At 40.4% G+C, this 22,482-nt stretch overlaps 2 protein-coding genes across 4 annotated transcripts in view; both read right to left on the reverse strand.

Annotated features, from left to right (window-relative positions):
- Positions 1–7,364: 7,364 nt before the first annotated feature.
- On the reverse strand, positions 7,365–8,315 carry LOC311054148 (cytosolic 5'-nucleotidase 1A-like; the record flags this gene model as incomplete). The annotated part of the gene is made up of 1 exon (XM_084070027.1): positions 7,365–8,315. The coding sequence occupies exon 1, from the start codon at positions 8,301–8,303 to the stop codon at positions 7,365–7,367; it is 939 nt and encodes a 312-aa protein (XP_083926153.1). The 5' UTR covers positions 8,304–8,315.
- A 1,463-nt stretch (positions 8,316–9,778) lies between these two features.
- Positions 9,779–22,482, reverse strand: part of mfn2 (mitofusin 2) — a 28,624-nt gene continuing 15,920 nt past the window's right edge. For all 3 annotated transcript variants that reach the window (XM_084069073.1, XM_084069074.1, XM_084069075.1), the window contains exons 13-18: positions 16,117–16,219; positions 15,303–15,526; positions 14,536–14,691; positions 13,518–13,714; positions 12,731–12,865; positions 9,779–11,720 (exon numbers count right to left, since the gene is read on the reverse strand). In XM_084069073.1, coding sequence (XP_083925199.1) covers positions 11,651–11,720; positions 12,731–12,865; positions 13,518–13,714; positions 14,536–14,691; positions 15,303–15,526; positions 16,117–16,219 — 885 coding nt within the window. In that variant the 3' untranslated portion in view covers positions 9,779–11,650. The remainder of the gene's footprint in view (positions 11,721–12,730; positions 12,866–13,517; positions 13,715–14,535; positions 14,692–15,302; positions 15,527–16,116; positions 16,220–22,482) is intronic.

Genomic DNA, 22,482 nt, shown 5'->3' on the forward strand with positions numbered 1-22,482 from the left:
TATATATACACTGCTACAGACTACTTGACTTTGCACTAGAATGTTTTTTTTTAAACACTTGTGTGTGGTGCTATTGACTATTGCTATATTGACTACTTTGGAAAGCACAATTTGGTCAAATACTGTATATTTCTACTAAGATGTGTGTTGAGCGACCAAGTGTGCAATGTAGTTACATGTAATTCCTGATTTACTTCGTCATACAACGGTGTATAAATTAAGCATAAGCAATTTTTAATCGTATTCATTGCCCCACAGAAATTGCTAAATTGACATGTAATTGACATGTAATTTGACGTTTAAATATATGAAAACATGAATGTGCATGGCAGTCTGTGTCCAACCACACCTAAGCTCAGGCAACAGTCCGCTACTTGGTTCAATTGGTGGGAAATCTAATGAACACTTTAATTTCCTCAGCCAGCATGGAGGTTAACCTCCTTGCAAACTAATTTTACAAGGTGGAATTTAAGTTAGACGCCACTAATTTGACACTGACAAGCTAAAGACACACTCCACACTTGGCTGTGTTATGTGAAACAGTCATAGTGGAATGGAGAGTTGTGATTAGAGATTATCTACATTTTCAAGGATGTTTTAATTGAAGCTTCAGCAACTAATGTACTTATAATCACGCATAGACTGTTGATAAGACTGCGCATATATTCACCCAGATATGCACTGTTGAAGGTCTGTTGACAGATACTACACATATCCAATCTTATATTCATTGTTGGTAGACTGATACCAACCTATTGTTTTCATTGTTGATTGATATTGTTAATCACTGCCGATAGATTTATAGTGATAGATTTATATTTACTAATTTTATATTATTATATGTTCACTCATTCAGAGATCCAGTGCAGATATCTGAGACTCTACTCTTACTTGTACCTCTCCTGTGTTTCATTCTCACTGCTGTTGCTGATATGACACCTGCGCATTTACCTCTGGGGATCAATAAAGGTTAAAAATGAGAAAGATATATATGTACCACAATAAAATAATTGACATATGATAGATATTGAGTTCAAATAGGGCATCTCCCAAGATTAATTGATATGACATAAGTTGCTGAAGTGGCCTCAGATACAGTGACCAACAAGCAGGCAACTAAACAAATTAAAAAAGCAAATGTTAGACAACTTAAAAAATATACTTTATATGAGTGGCATGGTGTATCTGACTGGTTCTGAATGGGGTGCTTGAGTGCTTGGGGGGGTTCCAGGTGGTCCCCATCTAAATGATTGATAGTTAGGAACTAAATGGACCCAAATGGTCAATTCTGTTCAATTTGTGCACTCTCTTGAGTTGAATTAACACAGGAATTTACAGTGTAGATGGAGGTCCAAAAGAAAACAATTGTATCAAATCGGGGTCTGTGGCATAAAATGCATATTAAACTGGGGGTTCTTGAAATTAAGAATGGTTGAGAATGGTGTAAAAGTGAGCCTGTCCTTCTGAGTCCTGACAACAACTCCCATGCATGTCAAACATGTGATAGAGCTGTTAGTAGTTGTGCTTTAATCAGTTCGATCAGGGTTCTCTTTGAAAATGTCAAAATGAAAAGACCCTGTTTAACCCAGATGAAAGTAACAGCCCCGATTTTACATGGTGTCTCTCAATTGGTTTCACTTAATCAATCTGGGTGACCAAGCCATGAAAGCAAAGCATCTGATGTCCTACATCATGGCCTAATTCCACTCAAACCAACTCCTGTCCCATGTCTACATTGCAGTCCCTTTTAATTTCTCAAGAGTTATTAGTGTGTTAATATGTCCTCTCCAAAGGAAATTGTGCGAATACACATAAAACCCAAAAGTTTTGAGGGGTAAATGGGCAATGGACATACTACTATTCTATTACAAGCTATGCTGACCTATTAGGTTCTGTTCACTCAGTCAATAGCAAGAACTTAAACACAAAGTAAAAAGACAAGCCAGGTTATCTTATTTCTAGGTAGTTCCATTCCAAGGGTGTCCACAACTGAATCACAGAGAAGCAAGCCAGGGAGGCACTAAAGACCAACAGCCTCAACTGCTCACAAAGAAACCATGATGGTCATCAAGGCAAAACATTGATTTCAAGTCTGCACAATTTATTTTCTCCTAATGTGTCATTCGACACTGGCTGGGAAGTGATATTTAGTCAGACTGAATTACACTGCAAAATCATTATTTTTTGCTTCCCACCAGCGCTAAGTCAGAAAGCATGGAGGTCTCACTTAAACAAGTGAAACACCAATGTTAGCTCAAACACTAATCCAATTGCAAATGGATGGACGACCACTTCGCTTTTTCGGCCATCATGGCCAAACCTCAGTAGCTAATCAAGATTATGACAAGGATATTTGATACAGAGATGGTGCATGAACCACTTTGCGGGGATTAGGTTGGTCATTGAATTTCTACAGTCCCCTCTTCCAAAACCCCTTCAGACGAAACCCATTGTGATTCATGACAAGTTCAAATTCAAAAGTACAAAAGTTCTTGTTTCCTCTGCTGTGTAAGCCAACTTCAAAACCACTGTGATGGTCAACAATGTCAAGAATATGAATTAAATAGATGCATATTGCAAGCATTGAGGTATTAAAGAGACTGGAAGTGACTCTCAGTGGGAGACTGATAGGTTGCACAGATTCAGACAGATAGACATTATTCAAATCACACATTTTAATCAAATAATCAGCCGTTAAAATATATGATTACCTAATATACTATTCTCATCTCAATGTAATAATAAAGTTAATATTATTGAAGGCAAAACAGACATACTGTTGTGGTACATGTTTTCAAAAACAGAGGCTAGTCTTGTAAACATAGCTAATTTCTTATGGTAGGGTATGTTTTTAATGCTGGCTGCACATTGTCGGGCCATCGAAGCATTGCTAACTTGTTTTTACACAGGCGATTACAGCAAGAACAGACTGTCTCACACTCCAAGAGACCATGGGACCTTCATGAGGGTTGCAAGTCACCTCATGGGATCAATGTTGCCATTTTGTTGATCAAGAAATGCAGAGCCACCATGCAAGATGCATTTTGTGCTATATAATCATCATTCTTCACAGGAGTCAAAGTCGATGGCATGAGGATGATGTTGTTTGGGGTTGAATAACATTTTCAGTGTGCTCTAGATGCACTCCTATTATGCTTGTGTTATATGAATTTACGACATGCAATTAAAGATTGATGTTCCCATTAGCGTGTTGCCTTGGCTGATCTTATACTATACTACATGTCTGTGGAACTCTATGACTTAGTGCAACAGGAGTGACTGTTTCACAATTGCAATACATCGCCAATGCCATTTAAATCTGTCAATTAACAGGAGATATTGTAATTGATCAAGAATTTGAATAATGTATACTTCATTTGTTTTCAAGGGCAGGGAATAGAGATGACAATTCAAGAAGAACTGATAAATCCTGGCCTGAGAATGACCCTGAAAGATGTCAATGTTGGGTGTCCAGTGAGATGTTTTGATGGGGCTGAGAATTCCCAACTGGCTATTTCAAGAAGAAACCTAGATGTTTTCAAATCAAATTCTTAAGAAAAAGAATGAAGTCTTCAAAAGCTTCTGAAGATTCTCAGAGTTAAACTAAAACCCAGGAGGATTGCTGTGTACAACCAGCAAGGGGAAATCCTGGAACAAGCTGCCCTGACAGTGAATGGCACACTGGGTTCATATGGTGTCAGTCTGATCTCATTTTCTGAATCATCCATTTTGAATGTTGAACTGAAGCTTGTTTGGATGGAAAGCTCAACAGACCTCCTACAAGTAAACAAAGTCCAGCTCAGGGTCAATAAATATTACACCTTTTCAAAATTAATAGAGCCATGACCACAGATAAGCTGCTGACCAAAAATGGTATCGTAATAATCATATGCACATCTCAGTGCAGGTTTGACAGAATTTGTACAACCCACACACAAGTAAACATCCTCACTATTTACACATAGGGGCACTTGTGCAGCTTGCAAGGGGCACATGCAAATGAGATGGAAGTGGAATGTATTGCAAGTTATTTCCAAAATGATGAGGAAAATATTCCAAGTCATTTAACAAGCCCATTGCTAAAATGGTATGTATGCGCTGCAACTAGTTTCCTCTGCAGGTGTCACCTGTTACACTAATATGTGAAGAGGTCACTATCACGCATGTGAAAACCAATACATGCAAGCAGGGGGTCAGATCTAAAGCAGCACAAACAAACATGGCTAGATTGTTCATTTCTATAAATCAAATACCACTAAACACATGGACAATATAGAAAACCTTCAAGTATATTTTCCACTTCATGTTTACAAAGTGCGATTCCCTTAATGGTAGAATGATAAATCTTCAAGGGAAGGCAAGTTTCTTTGTGTAGGACATTTCAAGGACAAGGCAATACAAAGTCCTTAAACCATTAAGAGCAGTAAGACAAAGTGCCAAAAAAACATTATAAAAATAAATTCAATTGCTAAAATACAGAAGATAAAAATTCTCAAATAGAATAAGCCTCAATAAAAAGCAGGGACAAGTAGAAAGGTCTTCAGCTTTGATTTAAAAGACCTGCAGATTTTTGTGTTTGTTCCAGAAGGCTATTTTCGGCAAAGAGGTTTGGTTTAGAGGGGAAAAAGAGCAGCCCAAGTACAAGGTGAAAGGTAAAGTTTACAAATGATTGACAGTTTGTGGTTAAATGTCTGAAAATACATTAACATGAATCCAACATACACTGATCAGTGGTAGCGCTGTCAAACAAGTCGAGTATGAATCTATGAAATCTATGAAAAAGTTTAATATGAAACACAATTTCATACAATATGTAATGGGGGTCCCTGCTTCATCCCTCTGTCAGCTAAGGGGTCCTTGGGCTGAAAAACATTGCAGACCCCTGCTCTATACCATTCAGTCCTTAATAAAACAGCAGTAGTATTTTGAAAGCAATTCTTTGACAGACAGGAAGCCAGTGTAAAGATCTGAGAACTGGATTGCTTTCAGGTTTCATAGGATAGACCACTTAAAGGCATTTCTTTGTACATTGGGACACACAGAGAACAGCAGATTATAATAGCCTTAAAAAGGAGTCTAATCAACTAAAACTTGGTAAATATTTTCCTCATTATTATCAATTGCATAGTCACACTTAGCTTTGTTTAGGTACGATGCACTGACTGTAAATAAATAGTTCTACTATGCTAACAAGCTGATGGGGCTTGGTGCCCATAAGATCTTGTAGTCTTCAATCTCAAGCCTGCTCAAAGTTGTTTTTGGTGTCATACTGCCATCTACTGGCCACAGTGTCAAAATACTCTATACAGTATATATTCTTGAAGTCCTATTGAACAGTGAAAGAGCTTTTTGTTTTTTTATTAGGTTTAAGTTCCATGTATATAGGTAAAATATCAGAATCCGTGTTCAATTTTGTTTCTCTTTAAAATACGAACCTTACAAACAACATACCGGCGTGGCTGCAATGTGGATCTCGGATTTCATATGGCCAAGGAAAAAAATAAGGAAAAAAAAGTTTGATATACATGTACATAATGTGAGAATAATGTAGCACCGAGGATATGCAGAAAATACAGTATACAGCTGTGTGAACAGCTGTGAATAAAAAGTTATTTTCAGGTTGTAGAAAGTACAGAAATGATGGGAGAATGATTTAGCAACCGGTTTATATAGGGATATACAGTATACAATATCTAAATGGAGCAATGTACAATATGTGCAAAGTACAAAGTGCAGTGTGTGCAACTGTGCATGATTAATGAAACAAAAAATATGGAGGGACAGTGGAACGGTGGATATGATACCTTAATTCATTCACAAAATGTGAATTTAAATTTTCACACAAACAATATTTGTAAAAACTATTCAGGGAGTTTCTTACTTGGCCTACTGGCAACATGCACAAGACAAGAGATGTGGCGCTAATCAGTCCAGTGTTTTGCGAGATTAGCCGCAGACACACACACAGACAGACCCACTTCTAGGCTGCTCACCTCCTATGAGCTTTTGATTCTATATAAGTTATGGTTCAAAACTTAAAAGGGGCAAATGTGGGCTGCTATAGCACCACAATAGGTGTGGGTGTTGTGTATAACAGAAGATTGTGGGGAAATCTCCAGTGAAAAACGAGAACGGTTGCAATCTATTGGAAGATGGGTGGAACACGTCTGCACTGGAGCAGCTCTGAGTGTGCACGTAAGCACACTCTTCAGGCAAACCAAAATGACTACATGGTTGCCCAAAACAGCATTGGTATTATGACAATATTCTCTCATTGCCAAGCCTATTTATTACAATATGTCTCCACCTAACAAAAAAGAAAAAATAAACAAACAAAAATATCAAACTTCTCAAAACACAGTTCAGAAACCATACACAAGGTTTAAAATTTCTCAATTAGCAAATAATGTTGACATGGCTGTGTGAAGCCTGGATCCATAACTTCTGTCAGTCCACTATATGAGCCTCAGCATCATGTCTTTGTGCTGGGTACGGCCAGAGGACGTTGTCCACATCACATACTGTACAAACAAAGCGATCAGGAATTTTTCTTTGTGGGCTCACTGTACCTACTAATGGTGAAGCATCATCACACACTAGTATGAGAGGTAGATCTGGTTTGTAATGTATAAAAAACCTGTTAAGAAAGATATTTTCTTTTACCACTTAAACGCAATATACGTAGTTGACCGGGGTGTCCCAGGAGTCAATCTTGGCCTCGACTTTTCCCTCTACACCAAATCTCTTTTTAGAACTTCTTCTACTTTGAATCCAACCTGAGGGTCTTTGCTGCATGTCATCTCCCTCTCTCTCTCATAAATAAAGGAGGAATGCTGAAAAAATAATGAATAAAAACACCAGGTCAAACAAAAAATAGTTCATGAGAAAATAAAAAATACGTATCAACAAATAAAAAGGGGCTCGCCTGGTAAGAACCCCCTTATTTAGCCTTGCCGAGGTATCTTCCTCCTGGTGACTGGAATGATACTGGAATGATTTCCCCTGGAGCGGAGGGGGGACCGATTTGTCTTCTGCATTCATCAGTAGAAAAACAGCATTTAACCACTTTAGCCCTATTTAATATTTCATACAACAGTGTCCCATTAAAGTACCAAAATATTCTACGAGCTCTCGAAGCGTTGTGAGCTTGTGGACCTTCTATTTTTTGCTATTTCTGAAAATGTTTGAAGATTTTTGCCTATAATGACGTGGCCAAAATAGAGAGACCATGTTTAAAGTTAAGCGATTTCTTTTGTCTTCTCTTCTCTCTACTGTGTAACAATGTATGAACTGTGAGGAGTATTTTTTATTATGCAGCAGTGTTTTCAGATCTTTCAGGTGTCAGCATTCACTCCAGTGGAAGATCACTTCATCTCTTGCTTAAGCCCAAGCCCTAGTTTCCCCTTAGAAGGACTATAGTACTTCTCCTGTCCAATACCATACGGTACGTGTGCAGCAGCGATTCCGCCCTCCTTGGCCCCCTGAATGTTGAACATTTGGTCATCAAAGAAGATGTGGGGTCTTATCTTCTTCAGGAGCGGAGTTTTGGGGGCCCCAGCCGCGAAGAGAGCCTCGTCTATCTCCAGGCCCCAGCTCCTTAGTGTTTTAATGACACGGGCCCCTGAGCTGGCTGCACTGCGGGCTGTGACCAGGAAAGTGCGGATGGGACAGTCAATACGCTGATCTTTTTCATAGAACTTCTTCTGGAGTTTCCCCAGGGCTTCGAGAAAACCCTTCAGGGGACCCTGGGCAAGAGGAATATCCTCGTTTTTCTTCTCGTGCTCAAAGAACCTGTCCAAGCCACCTTGTTTAATGACTCTCTCAGACTCATCCGAGAAGAGCACAGCATCTCCGTCAAAGGCCACTCTCAGCTGGGTCTCACTCAACTCTCTTTGTTCCCTTTCTTCTGGTGAAAACATTGTGGCAGCGGCAATGCGCGCTTCAATTGCCTCAGTGACCTTGTCAGGGTCCTTGGAAAGGTAAAGGTTGGTATTGTAAGCCTTCAGGTAGCCGATGGGACTCTGCCCTCCAGTCATGCAGAATCTCTCTATTGTCAAATTGTAATGATTAATGCTGTTTATGATTCGGACTCCAACTTGGGCATGGCTGTTAGTCATCAGCACAATGTCAAACACCTCTTCACTGTCTGGGTAGAGTTCCCTCAGCCTCAAGTTGACTGTCATCAATGCCTGGACAAAGGGAAAGGAATCTCCCTGCTGCATAATCTCGTTTTCATGCTCCACCTGATAGGCTATGTATCTCTCTACTCCTTCATTCTTATAAATTTCGCTCTCTTCTACCATGTTGAACAAGGTGCGAGGGGAGACGGCTATAGTAACAGCAGTATTCGGGTTGGGTGGTAACGGTGATGATGTTCTACCCAAGAGGGCTTTTCTCTCAGCCCACTCCTTATCCTCCATGTTTACAAATCGTCAAGTCCTCTGAAAGTGCTTTATGGTACTCGTCTCGGTACTAATCACTTCTCTTTCGATTAAACTGACAACTTCTCAGCTGTGATGTGCTTTTAAGGAACAAATTAATCCACACTCCAACGTCACCTTGTGATGTCACAATGGGCTAGTCAAGACAAACACAATCTGATCTACTAATGTGGTCACACCCATGTGTCTTACGTCATAAATTCCTGACGTGTATCACGCATTCGCGCCAAATGTGGCCCATCTACAAGCTCACAATGTGTTGCACAGGACACCATTGTACAACAGAGTATAAATTATGCAAAACCTACAGTACATTAGAGCTGAAACAACAACGACCAATAAACAATGAATAATCTATGCCACTGGTTCACCAATCTGGGAACCCATCATCAAATAAAAAGGAAAAACAGAGCCCCCAGCGTTTTTCAAAGCTTTGAATCTGTTCTTGAGAGATTACTGGTTCACAAACTATGGTAGGTATGCTCCCTCTAGTGGTATGCAGAGGAATTTTCCAAATAATGAAATATGAAATTAAATATGAAATTAAATATATTTAAAAACACTATCAAAATATTACTGTGAATGGAAATACCCTTACCATGAGATCAGTGAAACTGGACTTTTTGCCTATAATATTATATTTCTGTTATGTTGTCAGCGTGCACGTGCATACATTCGCATCACAATGAGACAAACTGAAGCAGTCCAAGTCACCAAGTAAAGCCTGCGTTACAGCCAAAGCACAGAAGCTTTGTATCATGCCAGCCCTCACATAGCCAAAAGGTGCAAGCTACACAGGCTGTGGCTCATGAGGTAGAGCAGCTGTCTTGGATTTGAAAGGTTCCTGGTTCCATCCCCGGCTGGCTGCCTGTCTCTCCAACTGATGTAATTTCAACCACTATTGTCTGAGGAAGAGCCAATTTAGCTCGAAACGTCATATATGATGGTGGAAGAAATACATATTCTAAATGTTTTTGTCGCATGATCCAGTGTGCGGATTCTATTTTTCCTTTGTAGTCATTTCGACCATGACCTTGACGACCCAAACTCATCTTTTCAGGGAAGCCTAAAGATCCTTCCCACTAAGTGTCATGAAAATCTGTACATCAGTCCTTGATTTATTTTTGCTAACAGTTGGACAGACAGAAACACACACACACACAGGACTGACAGGGATATTAGACGATGATTTATACCATCATAACCCCCAATGGCGTGCGTGATAAAGCATTGTGACTTGTTTCTTTTAAATGACAGATACTTCAGTTCAGCTCTAACTGTAGTGCCCCCCAAGCCACATTCACACATTCTAAACTAACACATGTAGTGACATCATACAGATTTTTGTCATGTTTATTATTTTCTTTACAATCATTTCTTTGCTGACAGTTAACTACACAACAAACTACAAGAGTCACAGCATGCGGGCCTACATGTACAATTTCCCTCAAAGTTCCCTATATCTCACACAGGACATGCCATTGACTTTCTGGCTTAGCATTTGGAAAAAGGAAAACATTTAGTAAAAAAAAAAAAAAAAGAGGAAAAACAAGAAAAATAAGGAACAAAAGCAGCAAAAATATAAAGTGCATGTCCTCACTCTGAAGGAAAACTCTTTACGCAAACCCTCCTACTGACTTGACACAACTCAGCATATTTATGGCTTTCCAGCCCAGTGCAAAACAAACTCCCGTTTCACTTAATATAAGATAGGTGAGGTAATGCCACTTACTTATGAACTATAACCAATGCTGAAATGGCTATACAGTAGTTACCTGGTAGATAACAATGACATTGCAATTGAAGTACTAGAAAGCATAGCCGTCAGACTGAATACTCAACAAACCCATTCAAACTCAATGGTAAAATAAAAGCATTGCTAAATATACCACAGAAGATCGACTCTGAAAAGTGACTTTTCAGGAGACAAAGAGGCTTTGACAGAGGCATTTACATGTGAATAATCTAAGCCTTTCAGTAGACTGCTACTGCCCGATAGATCATAACAAAAATGTGTATTACTCTAAAATGTCACACACTTTTGGGTTCAAGGCTTTAGGGAGGCAAACATTCGCTATTCTTTCTAACTGACATACTGTAGGATGGTGCATCGACTAAATAAAATCCTCTTAAATGAGGGGACCAGTCAAAGCAATCTACTGTGGCCACCTGGCCTGCATGGGTCAAAGGTAAACTTATTATGCCCCTCGCCTCTTACTGTTACACTTGTGTAGTGTACCACGTTTATTCCCCAATAGTTAAACTCAAGGAAATACACTTATTGTTATGTAGAAGCCAAACCTACTGGAATGGTAAACAGTCAATATCTCGATTCACTGCTCATTGCTAGCTTCCTGCAAGTGTCATTCTTGGAACCTTCTATCTTTCAACACTTATGACCAAGATGATTAGGACTTAATCGCTGACAAAGAGAAGGTCCAATGTTTGTAGGAATACAAGTGGGATACATGGAACAAAACAAAATACATAATTTCTTTGATCACAATCACTCAAATATGTGCAGCATTTGAAAACTTAATTAGATGTGAATAATATGTCCTTCTTTTTTGTCACACAGCTCATTTATACTTACAAAATGACAAAAGAAATAGAGGTGATTGGGAAAATGCGATATCCCCGTAAATCTCTCCCCTGTGCAAGTTTGTGGGGTGAGTTTTGTCATTTCAGACGTGGAATAGAGTGATACATTTTTACCTTACACAGTAGTACATTTGTAGCAATAAATAACATATGTACTTATCTTACTCTATTTACATAAGACAGAGGTGTTTCTTTTTTCTTTCAAACTACCTCCAGTAACCCTCATCAAGCCATTACATCAGGGTGGCACTTTTCCTCAAGGCATAACATCATATTAAATAGACAAAAACAATGATCTACTGTATCTACAATTTCCCCCCTTTACAAGTCAAATATGGCAGAACTTAGGGTTATTTGCAATCAAATAAATGTCCCCATTTTCGATTACAAGCCGCTGCATTTAGTTTCTCTTTCACACAAGGAAACAAAAGAGGATCACTGCAAAATAATAATAATATGATGGCTGCATGGGAGTGAATGACTGGCAGGGGAAAGGGTGGTTTAGGTAAGAATCTCTTTCCTGTGGTCTCTCTATGGTGTAGCTCCTCTGTCCCTATATTTCCAGGCTTGGTTTCACCACAGGCAGTGGTGGAGCGTTGCTTGGGTCTTTAGCGGCCCTGCTGGAGGTACTGCTGTGTGAACATGTTGAGCTCGCTGTCCAGCCAACCCGCCTTGTTTCTGCCACAACAAAATACATAACCCTCTGATAAACGTACGATAGTCGGCTTAATTTAATTCCAAAGCAGATTTTTTACCAGTCATGCTTACTAAAAAACAAAAAAACACAACACAATACTATTCTACAATTCATTTTTGTTACTACCCACGGGCTCTGTTGTCACGGTTACGCCCTCCGCAGGCAATGGGATCTACTCTGTTATCACGGTTGTGTCCATAGAAAGCGTTTTATGTGCAGGGGAGCGCTTTTATGTCCATATCACATGCACAGAGCGTTTATTCATAAGCGCAATGTTCGAATGTACGACACGTCGTGTTATTACCACAAATAGCTTAGCTGAAACAATGTAAGCATTACTTCTCATGGTTGTGGTAACGAGTCAACACAAATAGCTTAGCTGAAACAATGTAAGCATTACTTCTCATGGCTGTGGTAACGAGTCAACACAAATAGCTTAGCTGAAACAATGTAAGCATTACTTCTAACGAGTTACGACTCAACGTCAGGTAAATGACCGGGATGTTACACACAGCAATGATTAAATGAGCAGCCTCCTCCCCAAAAGTAACTAAGCATATACTGTGCACGCGCATAACTCAAATACTTTTGAGTGCGCACATCCCCGGGTATGGACTAGTTTTAATGAATACAAATTTATTTTAACCAATCTATATGGTAGAGATTACTACAATATAACTTCTGCAGTAGTTGGAGGTGGTCTCCTTACACTTGCACAGAGACATTTAGTCACTGGTGTGTGGTAGCACACCTACTGTTTAAAGAGTAGTACTGCCTCAAGCTCATAAGTGCAATACCTCCCCTGGCTGAGGCCAAGCGGGGACTGCGTCTTAGATGAGTCATAGAAATGTGGTCTCTCACGCAGGAAATCCGGGTATCGAATAGGACATAAAGGTTTTGGACTGCAGCTTTAAAGTCACAGCGCACAGTGAAATTGGTCCACTGCTCATTGGATTAAGTCACCCTGTGTTGATTGCAGTGAGTGTCTTACCTCAGTAGCTTGGCTTTACTCTGCAATGCGTCCAGCAGCTCAATCTTCCTGTTCATGTCTGTGATCTCGTCGTCTAGGTTCTGCCGAGTCACATCGACCTGCTGACACAACTGGGCGAAGGTGCCGGCCAGCTCCCTGGGAACGCACGCAAAAAGAAAGACACACAACGTTAGGGACCAATGATGGCAGGTATTAGTATGTTCACAAGTACATTATTATTGGGATTTTTCAAATATGTGCGCACACACACACACTTTTACTGTAATCTGCCTTGGTAAATACCAGTGCAGGCATGTCTGTGGCCTACTTGCAGCATGCATACAGAGTCTGGTGCTGATCGGTCCAGTGTTTTACGACATTAGCTCCGGACACACACACGCAGACAGTAATAGATGACTAGCCTCTTGCAGAGCCACAGCGTAATAACTACACTGAATCCATAGGATTGCAGTGTTACTTAATTTCCGGACATGTAATGGTTTTGGACATACAAGATAAAATAAAAGGAGTAGCATAGTGTATAATAATTAATTATCGTATAAACTATCTTCATAATTCAATAATATCAGAAAGACGATTCCTGCAATATCAACACCGAGGTTTCAAAAACATTAAATGAGGAATATTTCTTTGATATTCTGACAATTCCTAATCTCATCACCAGGGGAAAGAGTGAGCAATTGCATGCACTGCAGATTACTTTACATGTTGACTGTTACATAGATTGGCATGGTGAGCAGACTGGTATATTTGGCGCTGGTGGTAAAGCAACCAGCAGTCCACTCACTGTTGGACTTGGTGGCTGCAGTTGGAGCCGGTGTAGCTGACAATGAGCTGAAGCTTCTCACTGGCGTACTCCACAAACTGCCTCTTGAAGGTCCTCTCCTTGGCTTTGGTGGTCCATGTCAGCCTCTCGTAGACATACAGCAGGCCGTACAGACCCACTGACAGGGCGATCAGACGCCAGCCCACCGCCTTCCAGATCTTGTGGGGATAGAAGGGTGAGGATGTTAAGTCTAGGTGCATGCTGGGAGGAAAGTGGAAGAGGCTGGGAGGTATTGTGGCAGTGAGAGTGTGAAGGTCCATTTGGTTACATTTGTATGCTCGCAGAATTACAAGAGACATTTTTTCTACTCGGGCACAGGCCAAGAATGGCATGGTGTGTCTAATCAGCTCCTATGGGAATTTGTGGTGTTGCACTTCTATTGGAGATATTACAAAAATATTTCTCTTTGTTGTCTCAAGGGTAGTCAAAAGAACAACAGCTTCCAGATTATGTTAGTCCACCTTTCACTGGGACTTTAGGTGAGATTCCTGGTGGGTTTAGGAGACAAAGGTTTTTAAATAATCAAATATTTTGCCACTGATTTGAAATTTCCATTAATTCTTTTTTTATTACCACATTTTTATAGTACAAAACAAATAGCAAATTTCACTGAAATGTTTTCGAAAAGCCTCTGCCATTGTATGCTCTTTTATGCCTCTGCCAAGTTGAACGATTGACAAACCATGGCATCTTAATCAGAATATCCTTAAGTCTAGTCAGGCATTTACCTGAAAACTGCTATAATGTGGGCTTAACTATTTTTTTGCCTTTACACCAAATCTCTTCACCGAAAATAGCCGATCTACAAGCTCACAAAGCATCGCATACTGTATGCGCTGCGTTCTGAGCGTGTAGATCGGCTAATTTCAACAAATGCTCTCCCCAGTACAGGGACGTTAGGTTTCATGTGGTCAAGAAGAATGAATCAGTCACTGACGGTTGAAAGTGTTGAGTATGAATGAGCGTGTTCAGTCCTTACCACGCCCCCGACAACGAGGATGCCCATAGAGGTACGGGAGGTGAGCGAGGCCAGGCCAGTCACCATGGACACCATGAGTTCCTCCTGGGTCAGAGAGCTCTGAGGGAAGGGAGGCATGCTGGTACTGACAGGCGTCAGGGCCATGGGACGAGGAACCTGCACGGAGAGATGAGACAGAGGAACAGTGAAGAGACAAGAAATACAGAGGCTATTGTCTAGGGGTGCAACAGTTACTAAATACATATTTTTTTACTGATTACAATAAATGATGGAGTTTTATCAAATAAAAAAACGGCAGATCTATAAATACAGCTTGTATACAGGCTATTTTCGCTTTAAGGTATTTGCACGACACTGTTGTACGACAAAGTATAAAATAGGGCTCAAGTGGATATCAGACTAATCGATTAAGTTATAAAAAACATTTATAATTTTTTTGCGTTGATTATAATAGTAACACTTCGAATATATGATTAATCAAAAAGGTTATCTTTAGAATAATCACTAAGAATATAATCGATAGTTGCAGCCCTGTTTTAGTCCTGATCCCATCTCATTCCATCCTCATAAAGAATCGAGGAACAATTGCGTGAAAATCTGGATTCAAGTGTTACAAATGCCACACTATTGGCTGATTATTCCAGAGATTGTAACTATTATTGACAGGTTCACCTTCACATTACTAATGTGAGTAGTGCATTTTACATTCAAAGGCTCTCGCCTCAAAGAGCTCTCTGGGTCTACCCACTGTTTTCTTTTTGTTTTACCTGGTCATTGTAGCCCATGAGCGCCCGCCGAGTGTTCTTGGGTCCCAAGAAGCGGTTGACCACCATGGTCCAGCCCAGGGAGAAGTGGAAGCCGATGTCTTCCTGGAAGTCGCTGCACAGCTTGTCACAGGCCAGGTCGTAACTCAGACTGAAACACTGCCGAGGAACCAGCTGCTGATCCACCTGCTCTCTGACCTGAGCAGGAAGCAGAGGCTTCAAACCCTCTGAATAGAAGGACGGAGAGGAGGATGAATGAGAAAGAGTGGAGACCCCATACAGTATATTTTTGTTTCCTCCTTGCTGACTTTGTGTAATGGTCATCTTGTTGTGGACTGGCTGTGTGAAGTGAGTTTGCTTGTGCAAGTCATTCTCTCTACCCTGCATCTTAGCTACCGTTAAATGCATTTGCGTTTTCAGCTGGTTACAAATGAGATCCAATTGCTCCATCCACCTCAGGAGGTGGTCCGAGGTATATTCGCATCTATTGATAGTAAAATGTAAAAGAAATGGTATTCCCAGTACTATAGTACCAGATGTCTGTGTGTGGTGTCTACAAGGTTATTGTTATTAACACAATATTCATATCTTGGGGTCGGGATGGTAAATAGCGGAATAGCAAGTTGACCATATTAACAGCAACATCCCCATTTCAATTCTGTCTGGAGACTCAAACACAGAAGTTTCCCCTCTCTCTGCCTTCGGTTTCCTGTCTCATTACTATCCATATACAGTACAAAGGAAGCCAAAAGAAGAAAAGTCCATATTCATTTCTGTGAGTGTGAACAGAGGGTGAGGGACGGTGCGTCGAACATACCGATCATCTCCGTCTGTGTGGTCTGCAGGGCGCTGGTGATGGCAGTGGAGCATCTCTCTGACATGTTCCTGCCCAGGCCTTCCTCAATGTGCCTGTGAAGCTCCTACAAACACACACAAAAAACACAGCAAAACGTTAGGCACCAAAAATGGCTTTGATTAGGTGCTGCTCAAATAGTTGAAAACCATTTTTCAATCTGCATTACGGATACTGTGAAATGGAAACAAATAGTATCAGCTATCCAGTATTTGTTCACCTCCTAATCCCAGCACCCTTGCTTGGACCACACCAGTCTGCAACGATCGATTATTTTATTGGGGATTGTTCTATCGATTACTTTTAAGCGTGGTTTTCTTTAATTTGTCAATCAATGAATTGACCTGAAAAAGTAAAGAATCGACTAAGCCCTGTTTTATAAAAAATAAAAAAAGAAAGAAAGAAGTGAGAAAGAAAATCTACATTTTCCTCAAAAAACATCTAATCAATTATGCTACAGATTTGTCTTCAAACTCAGCCTTCTACAACACCCCTGTAAAGTTTCAGTTGTGATGCTATGGCGGTGAAAAAACAATGTCCACAGATGCAAACACGTCAGATTCACAAGGTGAAAACAATAACCCCTTTTGATTTTAGCTATATATATCGTCTCTGTCGGGTGGAATGTCCAAAACTGTTACTTTTCAGAATTCAAATTCAAAAGTAGCAGATCTTCAAGTTCATAACACATCGTTTCGGGCTGCGTTTCGAGCTTGTGGAACTGCTATATTTGATGCTTTTGTGTGACGCTGTAGTATGATCAAGTAAGGCATTAATTTACAAAAAAACACAAAAAGTTAAGATATTGAGATGAGAGATTTCTGCCTGACAGCAATGATATACTGTACAGCAACATAGGTTTTACAGAAAACTTTTTTTTAATGGGTTAATAAGCTTTTCATGAGTGAGCAGCAAAGTAACTATGGGCACACGGTTAGGTTGTTTAGGCTCATTAAACAATTATGTTTGCATCAGGAGACTATGTGGGTGCGGTGCAATTTTTCTCGGTTCTTGGTTTTTCAGAAAACTTAGGTCCGGATTTAGAAGGCGTTTCGGCCTCAGGTCTAAACTTGAAATTCTCTTTACTGATCAACCACTGAAAAAACACAAGTAGGTTTGACAACATAAATAGTACATAACCCTATTTTTTTATCTGCATTTCTCATTTGCCATGTTGCATTCATGTCTACTTGACATTTCCTCCTATTTAGAGAGATTGTGTGTGTGTGTGTGCTTGCATTGGAACAACAGTATGTAGTTTTATTTTAGTCGAGGAACAACATTCCAGGCATAACAGACGTGACAACAATTTCACCTGGGGAATGTCCACAGTCAAAACAAGAAGGAAAGGATTGCCACATAGACACTGTGACGGCCCCTTGGCCTTAGAGCAGTGTCCATGGGTGTTCATGGGATCCTCTGGGGAGAGTCGTTAGTGGGGAATCCTGCACACCTGGGTGGGGTGATTGCTCACCCTATATAATGGGGCCTGAGTCTTCATTCTCTCTCTCCCCTTTGTTTGGTTGCTTTGGTTCTTTGAGTTGGTTGTTTGCTTTGATTACTTTGCTTTGGATTCTCATACTTTCATACACTTGCACATAGCACTGATCTATTGATAACCTACTTTATTAAGTTGATTCCTATTACTTTATTTACTATTGCTTTTTCTAAATAAATATTCTAATTATCGAAACTGACGTCATGTGTGGTCTCCCCTTTGTCTGGCTGTATTTTAAGTCATAACAAATGGGGGCTCGTCAAAACAAATTTGGACTTGTTAAAAACAAATTTGGTCATATGGAGTGGAGTATCACACATGGCAGTAGTTTTTTTTGGAGGGCATTTTTGGTTAGTTTGAGGAAATGGGGAGGTTTAGCTAATCCTTTTTGGGCTTGTTGGGTTGAGGTAAACTGATAACATAAACTAAAATTGGGAGTGGCATTAGGTAGAACTGGTTCTCCTCGAAGGGGCAGCAGTGACAGAGAAAACGCGGGTAGAGCATCCTAAAATTCCCCTTCCCTACATCGGCTCGGGATCACGTCTCAGGGCTTATTGGGGGTCGCTGTGTATACAGTTGCCTTCCAACCCCTGAGGTTACAGTGAGTAATTACCCCCCGCAAGTATCTGTACGAAGAGGGGGGAGGGGAGAACTGGTATTTGGAGCCACTAGTTTGGTTATGAAGTTTGCCTCAAGTCTGATTTTTTTTTATTTTCTTTGGTTTGGTATGGCTGCCAGTGTAGAAGAGTTTTTTAAGTCTCCATCTGAGGAGTTACTGGATCACTTTACTAAGGACCAATTGAATAATATTGCTCAACATTATTCTACAGACATTGACACCAAGCGTACAAAAGAAACCATTAAAAGTATCATACGGGCTAACCTGGAGGATTCTGGGGTACTGGTGAAGGAGGGAAGTAAGGGTGGTGAAAGTGAGATGGCTGGGCTAACATTTGAACAACAGAAAGCGCTGTTAATGTTAAAAATGGAACATGAGAAGGACATGGAAAAAATGGTAATGTTAAAAATGGAACATGAGAAGGATATGGAAAAAATGAAATACAAAAAGGAACAAATGAGACTGGATTTGGAACTGCAGAAAATAGGATTGATAAAGGAAGGGAAAATGTCTGCAACTGCTTTAAGCGAGGGATCCTCTGGTTCTCGGTTCAATGTTGGAAGTAACTTAAAGGGGCTACACCATGAATTTAAAAAATATATATTATATATAAATATTGCCACCTAATACGTGTTAAACAGGTTGTAAGCCTAAAAAACATCCAGATATTTTTTCTCACAATCTGACTGTCTGTCATTCCAAGCTTTTTCAGCTGCAATACCAAAACGTCCTATTGGGCAGGGGGGAGCTACTGAGCAATTCTGTCTGGCCATCATCAATGCAAAATCAGGGCAAGTGACATCACTTGCCCTGCCATTCTGAAATGGCCTGTTCAGACACGCCCATTCAGGAAATCCATGAAATGAGCATGAATGACTGAATGTTAAAAAAAAAAAAAAATTTGGGTACAAGAGACACTGGGGAGCCCAAAAAATACTAAAAACCTAAAAAAAAAATGAAATTCATGGTGTAGCCCCTTTAAAGTTAATGCCTAAGTTCAATGAAAAGGATGTGGACACATTTTTTTGTATGTTTGAACGTGTGTCTGTTTCCAGAAGCTGGCCTGAGCAGGAACAAACTCTAATGTTGCAGTGTGTCTTTACGGGTAAAGCACAAGAGGCTTACTCGGCACTGTCTGTAGAGGATTGCAAAGACTACAACAAGGTAAAGGCAGCTGTATTGAAGGCATATGAGTTAGTTCCTGAGGCATATCGCCAATGTTTCAGAGAAGGGCGTAAAAATGATGGACAGACACATGTCGAATTTACACGGGATTTGTTGTCAAATTTTAACCGTTGGTGTTCCTCATCTGGAGTAAAAAGTTTGGAAGAGTTGGGTGATTTGGTAGTTCTAGAACAGTTAAAGCTGTCTGTTCCGGATTATATTGCAACCTACATTAATGAACGCAAAGTCAAATGTCCTAGTGAGGCTGCAGTGTTGGCGGACGAATATGTTTTAACACATAAGCGTATCTTTGTGGATCGAAATGTGGAGAAATTCCAGAAACCCAACTCTGATCAATTGGAACGCCAGGTTGATGGTAGAAGTAACTCAGACCAATGTCATTATTGCCATGAAAGGGGACATTGGTTAAAAGACTGTCCTTTGCTAAAAGAGAAAAGTTCATATGTGAAGTCAGTTGGTTTGGCTGCATCCATTCATAATCCCATTGTTGGGGGGGCAGCAGAACTGGTGGCTCCTTTTCAAATGCATGTCAAGCCAATAGACATTTCAGATATTGAGTTAGGTTATGCTCCATTCATGTCTGATGGGGTGGCAAAGTTAATTGGGAGTGAAAAGGAAGTTCCAGTCAGAATATTGCGGGACTCAGGATCTTTACAAAGCTTTGTAAGAGAGGCAGCACTGCCTTTTTCTCCAGGTTCGGATACTGGGGTCTGTATTCCGGTTAGAGGGATGGGCCTGCAAACTCTGTTGGTGCCGGTGCATAAAATGTTTCTGTCCTGTGATCTGGTGCAGGGAGATGTGAATGTCTGTGTTCGTCCCGAACTGCCAGTTGAAGGAATTGACATAATTTTGGGAAATGACTTGGCAGGTTCCCATGTTTGGGCAAATGATATCAGACAAGAAGAACTTGTACACATATCTGATGTGGCAATGCAAAATAAAAATAACTGTGTTTCAGTTCTAGAACCTCCAGAGGGCCCTGAGCCAGATCAGGCAGAGGCCACAGAGCAGCAAGGTCTCTCTGAGGCAGAGAACCATGTGTCTACTGTTTGTACGGTGACGCAGGCACTGTCGGCTGTTCTGGGGGATAGTCTTGCAGTGTCAGAAAACTCTGAGGTGAACATGTTTGCTTTGCCAAATGATCTTTATGTTTCGCGCTCAGAACTGGTGAAAGCACAGCGAAAAGACCAGTCTCTGAAAGATCTGTATGACCTAGTTTTGTCTTGGTCTCAGGTGAGGAAAGTTAGGCAGGGGTATTTCCTCCAGGAGGATCCCTTGTTGAGGGCAAGGACAATATAGTTGCAGATGTTTTGTCTTCTGATTGTCTTCTGATATTTCTGCTGTCCGAAATGTCCAGGTACTCTTAAAATGCTTCTTCCTGTGCTGAGGTTGCTGGGTCCTGAGGATAGGTAGAGGTATTGGGAGGGGATGGGGAAAATGCTATTGAAAATTTAGAGTTTGGTGTAATGGATTAGAATTGGAAAAAGTTTGTGGAGTTTGGGGGTTGGTTGTATTTGTATTGATATATGTTTTGTTGTTTCAGGGTATGAGGTGAACCTCATTCATGGGGAGGGGGATGTGACGGCCCCTTGGCCTTAGAGCAGTGTCCATGGGTGTTCATGGGATCCTCTGGGGAGAGTCGTTAGTGGGGAATCCTGCACACCTGGGTGGGGCGATTGCTCACCCTATATAATGGGGCCTGAGTCTTCATTCTCTCTCTCCCCTTTGTTTGGTTTGGTTGCTTTGGTTCTTTGAGTTGGTTGTTTGCTTTGATTACTTTGCTTTGGATTCTCATACTTTCATACACTTGCACATAGCACTGATCTATTGATAACCTACTTTATTAAGTTGATTCCTATTACTTTATTATGGGGCCAGGCTTCCAGCATGGACCCATATTGTTATTGGCATTATTCCGTTTCTTCTTCTTCTTCCGCCGTTTTTGCCAGTTCTGGCTGAACCGTGCAGTCGCTTTTTATGAAACTCGGCCATATGATAGATGGTCATGAAAAACGATCAAAAAATAAATCTCACAATCTTTCGTCAAAAGGTGGCGCTATAGCACTCAGTTGAAAATTACAACTTTGAACAGGTACAACTCATGCCCTGTTTCACCTATAGCCATGAAACTTCGATGCGCACATGCGTCTCCTCATGCTGAACAACTTTCACACTCTGACTTTTGAACTCTGACCTTTAGATCTCCCACCATTTTGAATTATATGAAAAACAGTTAAAACCTATCTCCTCCTGGGATTTTTGAGTAATCTGCACGAAACTTTTTACACATGAACTTTGGACCTATACCAAAAAACGTTTGCAAAATATCTTCCATAAGTGAAAAAATGAAGCTTTAATGAGCTAATGAATATTGCAGTTTTATGACAATTATTCATCTGCCCCTAACACATACATGCAGACTTACCATTCTTTGAAACTTTGCAGAAATGTAAAGGGCCATTCCAAATATCACTGAAACCAATCTTACTCCAATTGGTCAAACGGGGGCGCTATAGCAATTTTTTGAAAATTGAAACTTTAAACAGGCAAAAGTCATGCCTCCTTTGGCCGACAGCCATTAGACCTGCTTACACATGTGCCTTGACTAATGAGGAACACATCTATCACGTTGACCAGTAAGCACCGCCCTTAGATTGTCCGCAATCTTGAGCAGTTTGAAAAACACTTAAACCCAGGATTTTTCAGCTATTTGCGTGAAACTGTATGATCTGTGTGATCTCCTTTTTCACAGGTTCTTGTCTGTTGGTGGCTTCTCGCTTAAATGTGTGCCCCACAACCTGAAGGTCACCAGTTCAAGCCTCACTTGGTGCAGACTTCATCTAAGTTGCATTTCACACAACATGACTATCAATGAATACATCTGCAATTGTTAAAGATAACATGAAATACTTAATTGAGTGTTTTTTACATACAGCTGATCTACAATCTCACAACTTTTCAGATAGCAATGAGAGTATGTTTTTTCAATGTATAACATACTTCATTGTGAAAATAGCCGATGTACAAT

Source organism: Gymnoscopelus microlampas (genome assembly GCF_963454915.1).
Source record: "Gymnoscopelus microlampas genome assembly, chromosome: 10".
Lineage (NCBI taxonomy): Eukaryota > Metazoa > Chordata > Actinopteri > Myctophiformes > Myctophidae > Gymnoscopelus > Gymnoscopelus microlampas.